Here is a 16,065-nt window from a genome sequence, read left to right as displayed (position 1 = left end):
TCCATATGATGAAGCTCTTGCAGTCGTCAAGAGAAAGGCTGTACGGAAACTGTCTATTAGGACTTATTCTTGGCCTGTCCCCTACCTAGAAAGAAATGGGAGAGCGCTAACTGGCCCAGGGCACAACTGCTCCAGGGGCTACTCTAACGATGGAGCAAGAAAGACAATCTACTTGGTACTGGCTAGTACACTGGTATAAATGTAGTCACCATTTCTTATTTGTTTGTCTGCCTGTTTTCTTGCCTTGCATTTAAGTTGCAAGTTCAGTAGAGTCTGGGGTTTCTTTTTGTCTTTGTACAATGCTGAACTTGGTGAGAATTCAGTCCATGACTGAGATTCCAGATTGCCTTGATGATAATAAAATAGTATGCTTATTTAATGCAAAGACATATTATTAGAAGGTAGCCTTTTCTTCTATTTATCAGCATCCAGCAGAATGCCAGATTACTGTCAAGTGTACTCCGGCACACTTGCATTCATTCTCTTGTGGCCAACTGCAGGTTGCCTACCACAAGGGATTCAGTTGAGCCTAGATTCCTGTTCTCACTACCTATTAATGTGCTGTTAATCAGCTAAATTACCCTCTTGTTTGCCTGCTTACTTTTTGCTATCGGGTAACAAAGTGATTCATGTATGTATACTGCTGCCGCTTATAAAGACATTGTGGCGCTATTTCTTTTCTATAAAAAGACCAGATTTCCAGACCTTACAGCCTTTTCAGCCTTTGGGTTGGGACTTTTCAGTTTGGGGTTTTTTTTAGTGGTTTTTTTTTGGGGGGGGGTATTGTTTGTGGTTTTGTTTTTTGGGGTTTTTTTTTGTTTTTTTTTTACTGATGGAGCCACCACTGAAGGATACGACAGCTTGATGTGTTGCATGCATGTGACCGTGTTGCTCCGTTAATTTTTCATTAGTTACTGCTCCCACCCCAACCCCCTCCACCCCTAGTTTTTAAACCTTAATATAATGGTTCTGATAACTGATCAGGTTGCTTTTCTTGTCCAAGTAGAATCTAAGGTTTTAGTTCAAAGGGAGACGGGTTTTGTTTCGGCTTGCCGCTCAGCTTGAAGACAGGTGAGGACAGGGCAGAGCTTTACAGCTTTATTTTCAGTTTGATAGGTTTTTTTGACTTTTCTGCATAAATTCGCTGTGAGAATAGAAAGTCTGCAAGCAAGATACACAAAATGTACGGCAACAGTGATTATTTGTTGGCTAATGCACATAGTAGACAGCTAGGACCTACATGCTGCTAGCCTAACTGTTAATAAGTTCACCACCTCCCTCTGCAGACACCCAACTGCTCTGAATGTTAAGAGAGAGTTGAATTAGTCACTTTTTGAGGTGCTCCAACACTTGCAATCTCTGCATAGTAAATGCATACCTACAGCAATAATTTTTTAGACCATCGGTGTTAAATATTTTATTACTTTCTTTCCAGCCATGAAGCAACTTCTAATAATGCATTTTATTTGGAATATTGTCTGTTCACATTTGCTTTCTGTCTGTAAACACGACCTTTTCTATTTCAGAAAAGCAAATATCAGCATTCTTTACTTTGGGACCTGTGGCTTTCCTATACCTTATGTGCACATTGGACCAAAGTCTAACGTGGTTCATTGAGCAAGCTGAGAAATGTTCAGGGGCAGCGTGGCTCATCTAAACTTCCCAAATCCAAATATGGCCTTTGAGGGGACGGTGGGCTGGTGTTGGAACGTTAGACTGAAAAGGGTGTTTAGTTTAACGTGTATTGTGTGCCTCATTTGGGCCACAGCTAGTGTGGGATTGATCTCCAATTCTAAATGCAGGTCCATATACAATTTAAGCATAAGCTCAACTTTCATTGTGTAGAGGTTTTGATTGCACATAGGGTCCCAACTTAATATATCTTTAGTGTTAGTTGTGGGAGCTAGGTGTGGTGGAGGAATAAGTAAAATGATTATATTCCTTGGCTACCTCTCCGTCATATGTGTAATTTAAGGCGAAATGTTTTCAGACACATAGCAAGGAGAAATGAAGCACATCACACATTTATCTGATTTTAACGCATATGTATTTTATGATTTAATTGTATACATTACTTTCTAGAATTTAAAGTTCCCATTTTTGAAACCTAGTCCTCAATTTGGTAATTCTTTCCTCTGCAATATAAGCTGCGATTCTGATTAGTTATTCTCAAAATGATTGTTGGAAGAATGTTCTATTTAAAGCAACATGGTCATGTTGTTATACCAGTTTTCTAAAGGATCTAACTTCTTGGTATTTTTTAGAATTGCCATGGAATAGCCTTGGGCAGACTTGGGGGCACACACTTCTTTGTCCCTCTGAAAATCAGTGGTGCTCTAGATTTGTTTAGGAATTGTCCTTCCCAGAGTAGAAGTGGCTTTCTGAATCAGACCTGAGCTTTGAAATGTTCTTCTTATAGGTAAGAGTCAGTGTACATGGCTTAACGGTTGGCCTTTTATTAATTTGGTTCTTTTACTAAAAATGTAACATAGTTTTTCACTGGAAATGTAAACTCAAATACAAATGTAACTTCAACTGTAAATTCAACTTAACTATTTCTAAAACTTTGCTGTTCATTTTAAAGTATTAACTAAATAGGATTAATAAGCTACTAATTAAAAATGTTTACCTACTTTTATGGACCTAACTGTATTAAGCTATATTACACTTTCATGAAATTTTATTTCATTTTTTGATATTATTTTTTTGGTATGCTATTAAAAGAGCTCAGTGCTATGAATTTATTTTTCTGCTCAGAAAAGCAGCAAGTACCACACGTGGCTCTTTTTAACCCTTTGGGCCACGCGTTCTTCGCCGTTAAAGTTGTGCTTAAGAGGCCGCTAGATGGAGCAGTCAAATCTAATTTCTATCTATCGCCCTCTGTTTATGCAAGACAATCTCTCTCTTAGCAAAGAGAGAGTCTGGAAACGCAGGCCCACCTTCCTACTCGACCTGGTAATTTACAAACCTTTTTCATATCTTATCTCCATGTGCATTTTTCCACGGGCAGATTTGGGTGGGAGTGACAGATAGCTTTGCAGAGTAGGGAGCTCATGCCATGGAAAGCAGCACTCCCCAGCTGACTCCCTTTAACCTGTGTGCCATTCGTGTATACGGTTCTCACCTGAATTGTGAGATGAGCAAAAACTTCTGCTCAGGCTGCAAATGCTAATCAGTGCCATGAGCTGAGGGCTGGTGAACAGCCGGTTTTTTCCAACTCCCCAAAGTCTTGGGTCCCTCAGAGGAATAATGCCACTTCTTACCTGTTGCGCTCTGGAGCTCTACCACAGCAAATTGGTGAAAGTTTACATCAAAATTCATACGATGCCAGGTAATTTGGTATTCTGTATAGGCTCAGATTTTACTTAAAATATAGTGTAAAAGCGACTTGCGCTTACAGATAAAACTGAACCTCACAAAAGCAACTCACAAATACAAATTTAAATAGATGTAGATTCTCAGAACTTTCTGGTGTTTGCTGTTTCTGCCAATTTTTATGTAACACACCGAACCTTGTCAGTATACCCAGGTGGGCTCAGTTATCTCCCATGGGGCAAATGTTATGGATTTGCCAGTAGTCGAGTCATCATCATCTTTAAGCAAAGTCTGTCTGTGGGAGGCCAAAACAGGCCCCTGGGAATGGGAATTCAGCTGAACACTTAGGAATAAATTCAGTTGTGCTGCTGCAGGCTCTTTTCCACAGACGAGTTGCTTTGAAATCAGTTATACAAAAAGTTGATTAATCTGTTCCTGTTACCCGGTTTTAAATCTCACTGCTAAGGAAGTCTTAGGGAATGGCTATTCCTACAAGCCACTGAAAGGAGACAGTTAGGAAGACATTAATTTTTGCCAGTAAGCATTTGTTTTTGTTTTTTTTTTTTAAACAAACAAATGTACCATTTACATTTTGACCTCTCTTCTAAAGTTTCTTTTAAAATTCTAATCTATTGGTATCCTTTTCCTTTTAAAAAAAAGCAACAACAGCAAACAATGATATTAACTTAAGGCGTACTGTCAGAGATCAGTTATCTGTGCTATGGTGGACCTAATCTTACTTTGACCTAGAAAATTATTATAAGGATTAGGAACGAATTTGCTGGCAATGCTTTAACAAACAACAGGGTCACTGTTAAACCCTGCATTTAGATACGTGGGTGGGTTTTTTTTTTGTATTTTGATAGTATATAACATTTTTAAAGTAATAGAAAATGCTATTTAATAGAGGATGAATTTTTGAAATGGTCAGTAACGTATGGTACTGTTTCTCTAACTTCTAGGTTTAAATCTGAAATTTTTAGAATTAAAGGATCTGGAAGGAATCTGACTTGTAGGAGAAACTGGAAATTAAACTATGTCTAAACAGACTTTGGCAGTAAGGAAAAGAAAAGGAGGGAATGCAAATTAAGTTGTCAAAGGTCTCCTGAACTAGAGAAATAATAGACTGAACTAGCGACACATAGATGTCTCTCACTCTTGGCTGTATAACCTTTCAACCACAGTCTGTACGTGAATCAGTTTAGGACATGCATTGTCTTTTGTTATGTAATATGGGGGGGGAGGGGCAGGGAGGAACAGTTTTTGAAGGAAAAAAAAAATTGTTTTAAGGAATTTTGGTAAAGTGATGTGGCTGACTTAAATAAGAAGTTGTAACGACACTGTCACTGTAGGTTGAATCTCCTGTTTTTGCTGTAGCCCAGGTTTGTAGACAATACTTTTTGCTTGGCTCCTCTTTTGGCAGGAAAACTCAGGTGCAGGTAAGGCGGCCTGTGGTCTCTTCCTACAGGTAGTAACGTTGAATTGATTCGAGCAATTTAGTTCTGTGAGTTCAAGCCTGCACCTGAGCGTGGCTGTCAAAGGTAGTGCTGTCGTGCCATCGCTTCATCCCAGCTTACTCTGCATCAAGCAGGGAAGAGACTTTGAACGTGGGTGTTCCACATCCACCATGCTGTAAGGCATGAGAGTTGGGAGAAGTATGTCTCTATGGAGACATTAACACAACAACCAGAAATAATAGTTAAAGTTGGGAACAAAAAGAATATTTTGATTTTATTGGTCAGTAAATCAGAAAGTCAGTGTCTACATATTAGTTACCTTTTCACTGAAAGTATCGGGTATTGGTTAGCAATTGAATGGCTGAGCAAATTGTTTTAATTAGGGTTTGGTGAAGACCACCTTTGGCTGTAAAAAAGGCTATCCAGCAGATCTTTTGTGGATATTGTAAGTTAATTTGTTAAGTACTGACCTTGTCACAAAGAAAAATGCTCCACAAAATCTCTTTTCATACAGAGGTCGATTCATCAGCCGTGATGTCAGAGGAAGTCCAGAAGTCATCAGTAAATCTGACAGCACAGCATTGATGTTCTCTGTCTTGATGTCAGTAGATCCTCAGTCAAGGCCAGTTATCAAAATTATCAGCCTGAGGAGGTGCTGGCTTTTTTAACAGATGAAGTAACTCAGATAAATGCATTGCAAAATTACTCGATCATGAAGGTTGGATAGCAAAGATGTCCGCCACGACATCTATGGGATTGAAGGCCCACTGTCGGCTTTCTAGTGTGGGCATTCTTCTTGTCTTTTTCCAATTTCGCTGTCATTATCATCTTCCTTGGATGAGTCAAGAACACTGAAGTCATCAGAGATGGGGGATGAGGAAACAGAATATTGGTGGCAGTACAGTAGAAAACAATTGGCAATGGAACTTGGAAACAATGGATCGAGGAGCAATAGATAGCAGGGTGTTTCTTTACTGGCTCTTGCATACCTGTCTGCTTGAAGGGGTTCCTATAATTTGGTCGTGCAGCAATGCCCCTCTGTCTTCCAGCAGTTTTCCAGTCTGCTGTAAAAAGGTGGGTGATGTTTTGTAAAACTCCCCTTAAGGTCATTTAAGAACAAGGTGGTAAAGCCACTTGTCTGGGACGCCAGTGGGAGACACGCTGTAGCCTGCTGCGATGTGTGTGTTTGCATTGTGTTTTTCAGGCAGATGCCAAGTTACTTCACTTCCACTTTGAACTGATTGGCTCGGACCGAGGTTGGAACGAAATGCTGTGGAGTAACGACAGCATGACATTGATTTAGCCCAAGCTAAATAAAAGGCAAAACTTAATAGCTCCAGTTTGTCCCTCTGTTGATGTGACTACATCATTTCTGCTTTGGTGCTTTTGTTTCTTGCCAGCTGGCCAAAAATGTAAACAGAATATGCTCATGCCTGAATGGAAAGGAACATGGATGAGCTCTAACAAGTTTGATGGGTGTTTGAGGGCAAACATTCCTTTTAGGAGCTATGTGTCTTTTTCACCACAGTCGTCTCAGTTCTTAACCTCTAATTTTTCTCAGTAGTTATGAGAAATGACAGGCTGAGCTATGTCAATCTGTTGAAAAGAAAACCACTTCTGTATGTGGGCATATGTATTTGTATTTTTATATATAAAAGTCTTTCTCTTGTAAATAGTCAATGATTGTCTTTGCAAAGTTATAAGTATTTTGCCAGAGAATCTGAAAAATGCTTATCCCTCTTCACTAGGCAATGCTTTACTGAAGAGGAGATGCACTTACGTTGCACAAGTGCACAGAGAAGTGTTTTAATTAGCTCAGTGTCAGCCAAACTCTGCACTTATGTCTATCAGAAGCAAGTATGTTTTCTCTACTGAGTTTGATTCTGGATGCACAGACAAAGGCTACACCCACGTTTTCTATGATCCCAGGAGAGCATTGTGTGTTCTGGAGTGCTGCTAGCTGAGCAAAGGAAACGCTTGATTCCTCCCCATAAAAATTTGTTTTGATACTTTTTCACGTATCTAACATTTCACCACCCATTGAACTTCAGTTGTTTGACCATCACTTGAATCAAGTGGTTATGTCAGTTTTCCACCCACCTTGTAGTTCACCAATCAATCCGTATCTCTCCAATTCTGCTACAAAGATATTGTGGGAGACTTGGTTCAAAGCCTTGCTACAGTTACGGTAAACAACATCTGCTCCTCTCCCTTGTCTGCAGATCCAGCAATCATATTGGTCAGGCGTGATTTGCTTTTGATAAAGCTATACCGGCAGTTCCCAGTCACCACCTTGGTCTTCATGTGCTCAGGACTGCCTTCCAGAAGGATTTGCTCCATAACCTTCCCATGGAGTCAGGTTAGCCTTCCCAGTCTGTAGTTTCACAGGCCCTTTTTCTTGTCTTCCTTAAGAGAGGAGTGACAGGACGAGAGGAAACGGGTTCAAGTTACGTCAGGGGAGGTTTAGATTAGATATTAGGAAACATTTTTTCACTGAAAGGGTTATTAAACATTGGAATAGGCTGCCCAGGGAGGTGGTGGATTCACCATCCCTGGAGGTGTTTAAAAAAAGGGTAGATGGGGCACTTAGGGACGTGGTTTAGAAGTGGCTTTTGTCAGGGTAGGTTAAAGGTTGGACTTGATGATCTTAAAGGTCCCTTCCAACCTCAGCAATTCTATGATTCTATTTTATGATTTGCCTTTTCCAGTCACTGAGAATCTCCCACAATAGCCAGGACCTTTCAAAGTGGATCAGACAGGGCTACAGTATGAAATGACACATACGATACCCAATATTGTATCTAAGACTCCTACAATTGTATTCTAATCTCTTCTCCATTGTAACTTGTCTTCGAGGTCTGGAGACCATAACATGGATTTTTTCAGTTGTTTCTCTCATTTACTAAATTAAATTCCAACTTAAAGCATAGTTTTCTTTCCTTTAATTGCTTTTTCTGTGCTACTGAATTAATACTTGGGACCATTCTCTGGCTTTCTTGTTTCAAAAAAAGTGTTGTAAAACTTTTGGTTGGGAGGAAAGCTGCGTTTGCACCCAGGTATAAAAATGAATACTGCATTTAATGCTTGGAATTTTACTTCTTAAAACTTGAAAACTGGTAAAGTTGGATATCTGTGTGACATTGTTCAATGTCATTCTTTTCTAATGATCATAGAAAGTTTTATAAATGCAGGAGTATCAAACATGGTTTAAGATTACAACAATTATTAGCAGGAAGATTATGAAGGAGCTAAAACATGTTGGTCAGAATCTTAGTGTCAGTTGCACAGTACAGTGTCCCTCAGAGGATAGTGTCAGTAAAATAATTTGCAAGGGTAAAAACCTCCTAAGGCTGCACAGGCAATGTTATCCAAAGCAAGGGCGAAAGTGTGCTATAACTGAATTATGTATTTTTACTAGGACAACAGAATTGTAACCAGATTTCCAGTCAGTTTCCAGTAGCCTTGCTGCTATTAATGTATGTAAAAGTAGATAAACCAACTATCAGCATTTGATTCTCAAATGGTCAGATGGGCTTTTGGGGGAGCTAGAAAGGATATCTGACGCGTATCTGGCACGTAGGGGAATGGGAGGCAGTGAGAGCTTCAACACCACCATGGGGCACAAACAACCTTTCTAAATGCGTTTGGGAGAACGGTTTGTTAGTTTTTTTTCACAAACACGTGCATGCTATGGGAATGACAAGAACATTTTTTAAAAGTCAGAAAATAAGCCCCATACAGTGCAGTCTCTTTTAAACGTTCTGAGGTTCCAGGGAGTAAATATTTTTCATCTCTTGAGTTGGGTTGTGGGAAAATCCCCTGCCTTATTTAATATATGCTGCAAAGGGAGGAGAGAATTCAGGATCCACGTGAGGTATGTTCTGAAAATGAAGTAAAGCTCTCAATGCTAGCCCTGGCAGAACAGGAGGAGGTCCTTCAAGGAGAAGTGCATAAGGATCAGTGGGAGAGCCGATGTGCTGTGGAAGCGCCGGGCCCTTGGCATTTTGCAAGAAATGTTCTCCAGCTGTAGGAGAAAGCTGGGCGTACGTTCCCTGGTCAGTAGATGCCAGATGATCACTATCTCTTGGAGTAAGTGAAGCCTGGAGATTTTCCTCTTCCACAGAATCATCTCCCATTGAGGACATGTCAGTGAAAAAAGCAGATGTAGACAGTTGTATTGTCTTTCTGCTAATACTGTGCCACTGGGGACAATGAAAGTCAGCAGTGGCCGGGGTTGTCAGCCGTGGCTCTTGCTGTTGACTGACAAGTGAGACAGTGTGTGAAAGGCAGCATTCAGTACCTTGGTTTTGATCACATGAGCCAGAATTACAGGGATACAACTTGATTAAAAGTATATTTTAATTATTACTAGTAGGTTTATATACTACTAAAGATGAAAGAACTGTAAGCTCTCATTAACTTAATTATTTATATTTTATCCCTTATAAGCTTCTCTCTGAATGGAAATTTAAATAGGTTAGTTCATCGTGCTTTGTTTTCTCACGTTTTGGTTTCTAAATAGGCAGGTTTTTTATATTTTTGAAGTTCTGCAGTATCTAGATATGCTGCAGAGAAACACATTTTTACAGAGGAAGTCTCTGCCAAAGGAAGAGTTATATTGTTGTACGGTTTCGATGTGATTAAATTAGATTAAATTCATTAGCAAATTTTATTAGCTGTGATTCTCTAATCACCTACCTGGCTTTCCCAAATATGCTAGTATACAGGTTCTGATTTCTCTTTTATCTTGAATATGTAATTTGGAATACAAAGTGTTACTTCCATTTTTAAATTTAGAATACATTTTTCTTATATAAAATTACATTTCCATACACACATCTGTTATGTAAGAAAAGTATTAAATCACAAATAATTCGTAAGAAACGGTAAATTTTTTGAAAGACCATTGTGTTTTCAGCGTGCCAGAAGTAAATGTACAGCTTGCAAAGTTTTACATAACTTAAACCAGCCACTTTTGCTTTACACAGTTGTTTCACTTATGCAGGTCATTAAAACTTGTTCAGTGCACCACTGCTGAATATAAATAATAATTGCAGCAGTAGTATTGATTGGTACCTGAGCTGGTGTCTACTGTTGGCTTTAAAGCGCTAAGAAACTTCTTTCATGTTCTGTCCATAGAGGAAGGATCATTTTTTCCCCTATCTTGTTTCCTGAGGATTGTTAATTCTGGATTCCTAAAACCATTAACTCCTTGTAGAGACTGAAACTCCTTGTCATTGCAGTGAGCGTGTATGAACTAATGCAGTAATCGATGCTTGCACTACACTGCAGAGATTTGTTTTGATGACAAGAGCTCTCGTAGCCCTGTTTGGTGTCACCGGTGTTGAATGTTTGACGCTGCAGAATAATCTGGCTTGGAATCAGAACGCAAGGACCTTAGGGACTTCTTTTATATCGTCTCCTTCACACTGAAGTGGATTTTTGCTTGCATTACGGTTTTGCCAGAGTTGCAGGCTGGAATTCAGCAACCTACTAGATGCCAGTTGTGCTTTTTTAACCATTCTTTTGCTGATGCTGCTATGTTTGCTGGGTTTCTTCAGTTTCTGCTCCATACGTTGCATTCAGGGTCAGGTAAACAAGTGGCTATACAGTACTGAGGTTTTAGATATATTTTTATATTTTGTATTTTTTTAAAATATATCTCTCTGTAAACAGGTTTCTTTAACTGTACAGTTTGAGTGGAGATGTGTCCTCTGAATGTAAAGTATTAATTGTAGCAAATATTCAGCTTAAGCAGGGAATAAGGAACCATTTTGCTTGTAAGTCTGTGTTTCAGTTATGTTTATACTTTGAAAGCTCATGTGTCAAATATAATTTGACATTAGTGATGCTATGTGGCATGAGTTTTTAAACAGAAATCTATATTTTGAAAGCACACATCAAAATGTAAATGTGTTTCTGAAAAGTAATAATATTCTGATTGCATTATGACTATTTTGCATATTGGAGAAGTAATGGATAAAGAATTTGTAAATTTACTTCAGGAAACAAATAATCAGTCCTGTGTATTATTTCTCTTTGGCAGAATACAATTGATGTGTCCTTGATTCCCTAATTGTGCTATTGTTAGTAGCTTTAACAAGTTCAGAATGGAATATGATTCTGTTACTTTTATTTTTGCATATTATTTTGGGGGAAAAAATCATCGAACCCATGTAAATAGAACAAGAATATGTTTGTTTAGAATAATATACCGTTTATAATAAATGTACAGTTGTGGTTATTATGTATGTTATCTCTGCATCATCATACTGATGCATTGCACTTTCTGAATCAGGGAAGGACATCATCCCTTTCCTTAGGGGGGGAAAAAAAACCTGTCTGTAATTGGAATAAGGTCCTCGGCTAAATCACTAAAGGATCACAGGGGAAAGTGAGAGGAAGAATTGATAATTGCAAATTTCTTAGGGATTATGCAGTGTGCTGAGAATAACATAGATCTTTAAAATCTTATATCTAAGTAGTTAACACTGTCTGAAAAAGTCATTTTTGAAAAGTAGGCTTTTTTACTAGAAGAATTAATCCTAAAGATTGTCTGATAGAATAAGTCATGAAAGAGGTTTTATCCTCTCAAATATTACAGCTGTGTTAGTTAACATATTTTAAGAAATCCATGTGTGAAATACATTTCTTTTAGCAGAGCTTAGAGGAGAATAAGAGCATACTGAGGGCAGAATCTGGAGAGAGGTGTTGGAGAAAATGGGGTTGAGCAGCAATCAGAACAGAGGTGGCACTGAAACAGCAGCAGGAATATCAGGACAACAAAATGCTGCTAAGGGGAAGAGACAACAAGCAGCCTTAGCTTTGCATGGAGTTTAAAGGATAAGACTGGAAAAATGCTTTGGTTAAGATCAAAGCCTTGCACTCTTTCTAATGCTTAAGAAGTTTTTTATAGCTACATAAAGAAAGTAAACCCCTGTTTCTTCTTCGGGGTACTCACTGTGGTAGGTAGCCGTAAACTGCCTTCCAGAGACCTCTTGCACATCTTGGTATAAGTAGATGAAGAAGGTGGAGTAGGGTTGGGATTGAGAAGTACAGAGCTGTGACACCCTGTGTTGCGGATGTTCAAGGCTGTGCTGTGGGCAATGGCATACAGCAGCATGTCTCTAGGCTTTAGAATAGCATGGAACTGGGAGAACTAAAAGATATTTTAAAATCACACTAGCCCCACATTCCCTGGTCCAGTTCTGGTCTCTCCTAAGAGCATTTGACTTTTTTCTGTAATGGACTGTAGAGTTATAAAGGACTATTAAACCAGACCATCTGCGTCTCTCTGTCCATTAAATTTAACTTATCTCTCCCCCATAACCACACTTCAGTTAAGCTAAATATTCCACTGTGAAAATTAAACTGTGTGCTGCAAGGAGAGAATCTGAGAGACTGAGGTGTCATCAAGGTCACTGTCACGTCAGGGCGTTGGTTAGGTGCCAAGGTGCCCAGAAGACGAACCATGATGTGAGTAAAGCAAAATGAAGACGACAACAACAACAACAACAAAACCTTAAATTCTTCACCAGTTTGACCTGTGGAGGTATTCGGTGGCAAGCAGTAGGCAAGGCACCAGAGCCTGGCCTCTGGCCAGCCCTGCTATATCGTCCAGTACAAGGGTAATGGTTTTCAGAGAGGAGCCAGGCTTGTATGCTGTACTCTCCTATTACTACTGTGACAGAGTACATAGAATCATAGAATTGTCTAGGTTGGAAGGGACCTTTTACATCATCTAGTCCAACCATCAGCCCAACACTGACAAAAACCATCACTAAACCATATCTCTAAGCACTATGTCTACCCGTCTTTTAAAAACCTCCAGGGATGGTGCCTCAACCACTTCCCTGGGCAGCCTGTGCCAATGCTTAATAACTCTTTCAGTGTAAAAATTTTTCCTAATATCCAATCTAAACCTCCCCTGGCACAACTTGAGGCCATTTCTTGTCCACCTCATCATCTTCTGCACAGCTAGTCCTTAAGTGGTTGACTTCTTTTTCCTTTTTCTACACTTGTTTATCCTGGTGTGCAGAGCCATTTCCGTATCCACTTTGAACTGGGTGCTCTTTTATCCGGTTCATTTTTCCAATTTGTCAGGATAGCTTTGAAGTCCAGTCCTGGTCTTCTATAACTAGCCATTCCTTTCTCCTTGAGGTTAAGTCACCTACAAATATAATATGTTTCTGTTTTATTATCTACAATGGTAATGTGAATGTTGACTATTACTATATCTCAGACAAACATGCCAGACGCTGCTTAATGAATATTTTGGGTTTTTTGTTACCAATTTTTTTTTTTTTTTAGAATACACTTTCTAAATAGTTTTTCCCCTTATACTAGTTCTATTTAGACTTTTTTTGTGGTGTGACTCTAACATGGCATGCTCATAAACAAAAGTCCTGCTCAAATGAAGATACCTGGCATCTGCTGTTTGTTACCTATCTTGCTGCAGTGGTAGGAAGAGAAATTGGGTTAATTTATTATTGACGCTTCTTACTATCTTGAAGGTGATTTTTTTTTTTTGGTGTAACATTTTTTCAGGAATTGATACTAAGCTGACTGGTCTATACTTTTTAACCCCTCTTTCCCTCCCCTCACTTTTAAAAATATGTGCTGTGTTTGCCCTTCCCCAGTTTTATGCAACTTCATCCTTACTCCACTAATTCTCAAGAAATAATTGTTCCTGGCAATAAGATAGCTTCAGACAGGTCTAGAAGTACTCCGGGATGAAGTGAATTAGCCTTAGCGTAAAATATATCTAGACAGTCTGACCTCTTCCTACTTTGGCATAACATCTAATTTTTATGCTACAAACACTGTTAACTTGTTGCTATGAGTTTATTGACTTGAGCTTGTTTTTAGGAGAACTTATTTGTTTTTTAAAACTTAGCTGCCTTGGTATCACTGGCTGATGCATCCAAATGGTAGCAGATTCTTTCCATAGTGTTCTAGAATAGCAAGTACTTGGTACTAGATACTAAGTACTAGGGACTAAATATTTGCAGAGTCATCTCAATTCTTTGCTGTTTGCATTGAATTTGTGTGTTTCTAATTTTGTCTTGTATGCTTCCTAGTACTGTATCACTGTAAGTTACTCACTCACAGGACGCTTACCATTGATTGTTCACCTTCTAGAAAATGAAACATTTATGACTTAGCTGGTAGGTCTTTGACTGCATTTCTCCTTCTCTGTATTGAGCTTGTTGGTGGGCTTCTGATGTTGGTGTTATTTTTTCAAATGCTTACATGATTGCTGGGCTCCTTTTGCTGTCACGGCTGCTTCCTTACTTTCTCTAAGGTTGCGGTGTTTTGTTTTTGTTTTGGTGATTGGGCTTTTTTGGGTTTGTGGTTTCTTTTGTTTGTTTTTTTTTTTTTAATAAAGGTTTTGGGTTCTTCTTCTGCTCAGCTTCCTTCCATTTTTAAAGATTACAAAGTTTATTCCCTTTCATATTCTTAACTATTTCCTCTCTGCTGGTGGGAAGCAAAGCTCCAAAGGTCCTTTTGCTCATTGCTTTCCTAGTGTCAGTGATCTCTGACTGCACTCCAAGGATTCTTTCTGCCATATTCTTCTCTGAAGAAATGAAAGTCTATAAAACCTCTCATTATCTTCAAACGCAGCATAATGGAGGATTCTGATGTTTTTTTACAAAAAAACCCCAACCCAAACCTTGCCAGGCTTATCTTCCTCTTTTGGTGCTCTGGAGTAGGTCCCCACCATGGTACTGCTGAAGTGCTTTTCTCTTTAATCACGATACAGAGAATTTAAGCTGCTATATTGACCAGCAGGTCAAGGGAGGTGATTCTCCCCCTCTACTCTGCTTTTGTGAGACCCCAGCTCTGAGACCCCCAACATAAAAAGGAGATGGACTTGTTGGAGCGAGTCCAAAGGAGAGCTACAAAGATGATCAGAGAGCTGGAGCACCTCTCCTATGAAGACAGGCTGAGAGAGCTGGGGTTGTTCAGCCTGGAGAAGAGAAGGCTCTGGGGAGCCTCATTGCAGCCTTCCAGTACCTGAAGGGGGCCTACAGGAGAGATGGGGAGGGACGCTTTGTCAGGGAGTGTAATGATAGGACGAGGGGTAACGGTTTTAAACTGAAAGAGGGTAGATTTAGGTTAGATATTAGGAAGAAATTCTTTACTGTGAGGATAGTGAGACACTAGAGCAGGTTGCCCAGAGAAGTTGTGGATGCCCCATCCCTGGAAGTGTTCATGCCCAGGCTGGATGGGGCTTTGAGCAGCCTGGTCTAGTGGGAGGTGTCCCTGCCCGTGGCAGGGGGGTTGGAGCTAGATGATCTTTAAGGTCCCTTCCAACCCAAACCAGTCTATGATTCTGTGAGTTCCTTCTACAGTCCTAAAGATCAGGACAACCGAGAGCTTTTTTTTTTTTTTTCCTCCTGAGACTTTTCTTTTCATTGTAATATTTGAGATAAATTATTTCCCTCCATTTTCATGAAAATGAAATCATAACGTTATGAAATATAATATGCTTGCAATTTCTCAAGTGACTTGTGAGGTCTGCATGATTGGCCTGTTGTATGTTGGACAATCAACAGAAAGGCTGACTTACTGTCTCCTTTCCCATTTCTGTGGTCCTGTGGATAATGGGAAGCCTTGTGCCAATTGCTGCTGTTTCTACCAGCGTGTTTAAGAACACCATGTATTACCTCCTATATCTGAGGAGAAATGTCTTTTTTCTTTCACCATAGTAGGAGAAAATGTATGTTCAAAGAAGCCTCTCTGGGCACAGCCCATTTTCAACAACTTATTTGCAGTGGGTGCTACCAGGGCAGTGATACCTCACTGGGCATTGTGTCCATGTGATTTCTAAGGTGTGGGCTAGTATTTCACAGCCTTACATTTTTTTCTGGTGTGCTTATCCATGTTAAAATTCCCATCTATTGTCTAGTACCATGTAGTATATAAGCACCCTGAGGTTTGAAAAGAATTTATTTCCAGCTTTGATTTTGAATTATAATTGTTCATAAATCAGTCTTTAATAAAAATTAAGATAAAAGATATTCAACTGAATCTTTTTTAAAATTGCCAGGGGAAAAATAAAAAAAGAGACCAAAATGAAAATATTACATTCTTTTGCAATTAGCATCTACTCAATTGGTTTTATATGTCCATGGGAAAAAAAAAACAAACAACCCCAAACAAAACCAACAAACCAAACCAAAATAAAACAAAAAACAAACCACGAACACACAACAACAACTGAAAGCTATTTTGTCTATGTGGGCTTTTTAAAATACCTTCTCTCATCTCTCCGTAAAAGGCAATCAAA

At 39.2% G+C, this 16,065-nt stretch overlaps 1 protein-coding gene across 50 annotated transcripts in view; it reads left to right on the top strand.

The window, feature by feature from the left end:
- RIMS1 (regulating synaptic membrane exocytosis 1) overlaps positions 1-16,065 on the top strand; it is a 342,029-nt gene that overhangs the window by 159,568 nt on the left and 166,396 nt on the right. Inside the window, exon 1 of one of the 50 annotated variants that reach the window (XM_063330219.1) lies at positions 10,117-10,364. The exons of the other annotated variants lie outside the window; for them this stretch is intronic. Within the exon in view, the coding sequence (XP_063186289.1) occupies positions 10,313-10,364 (52 nt within the window). The 5' untranslated portion in view covers positions 10,117-10,312. Of the gene's footprint in view, positions 1-10,116; positions 10,365-16,065 lie in introns of those variants that run through there. 50 annotated transcript variants of the gene reach the window in all.

The sequence above is a fragment of the Chroicocephalus ridibundus genome, chromosome 3, assembly GCF_963924245.1.
Source record: "Chroicocephalus ridibundus chromosome 3, bChrRid1.1, whole genome shotgun sequence".
In the NCBI taxonomy this organism is placed as follows: Eukaryota; Metazoa; Chordata; class Aves; order Charadriiformes; family Laridae; genus Chroicocephalus; species Chroicocephalus ridibundus.
The sequence above is the reverse complement of the archived record's forward strand: the minus strand, read 5'-3'. Positions and strand labels throughout refer to the sequence as shown.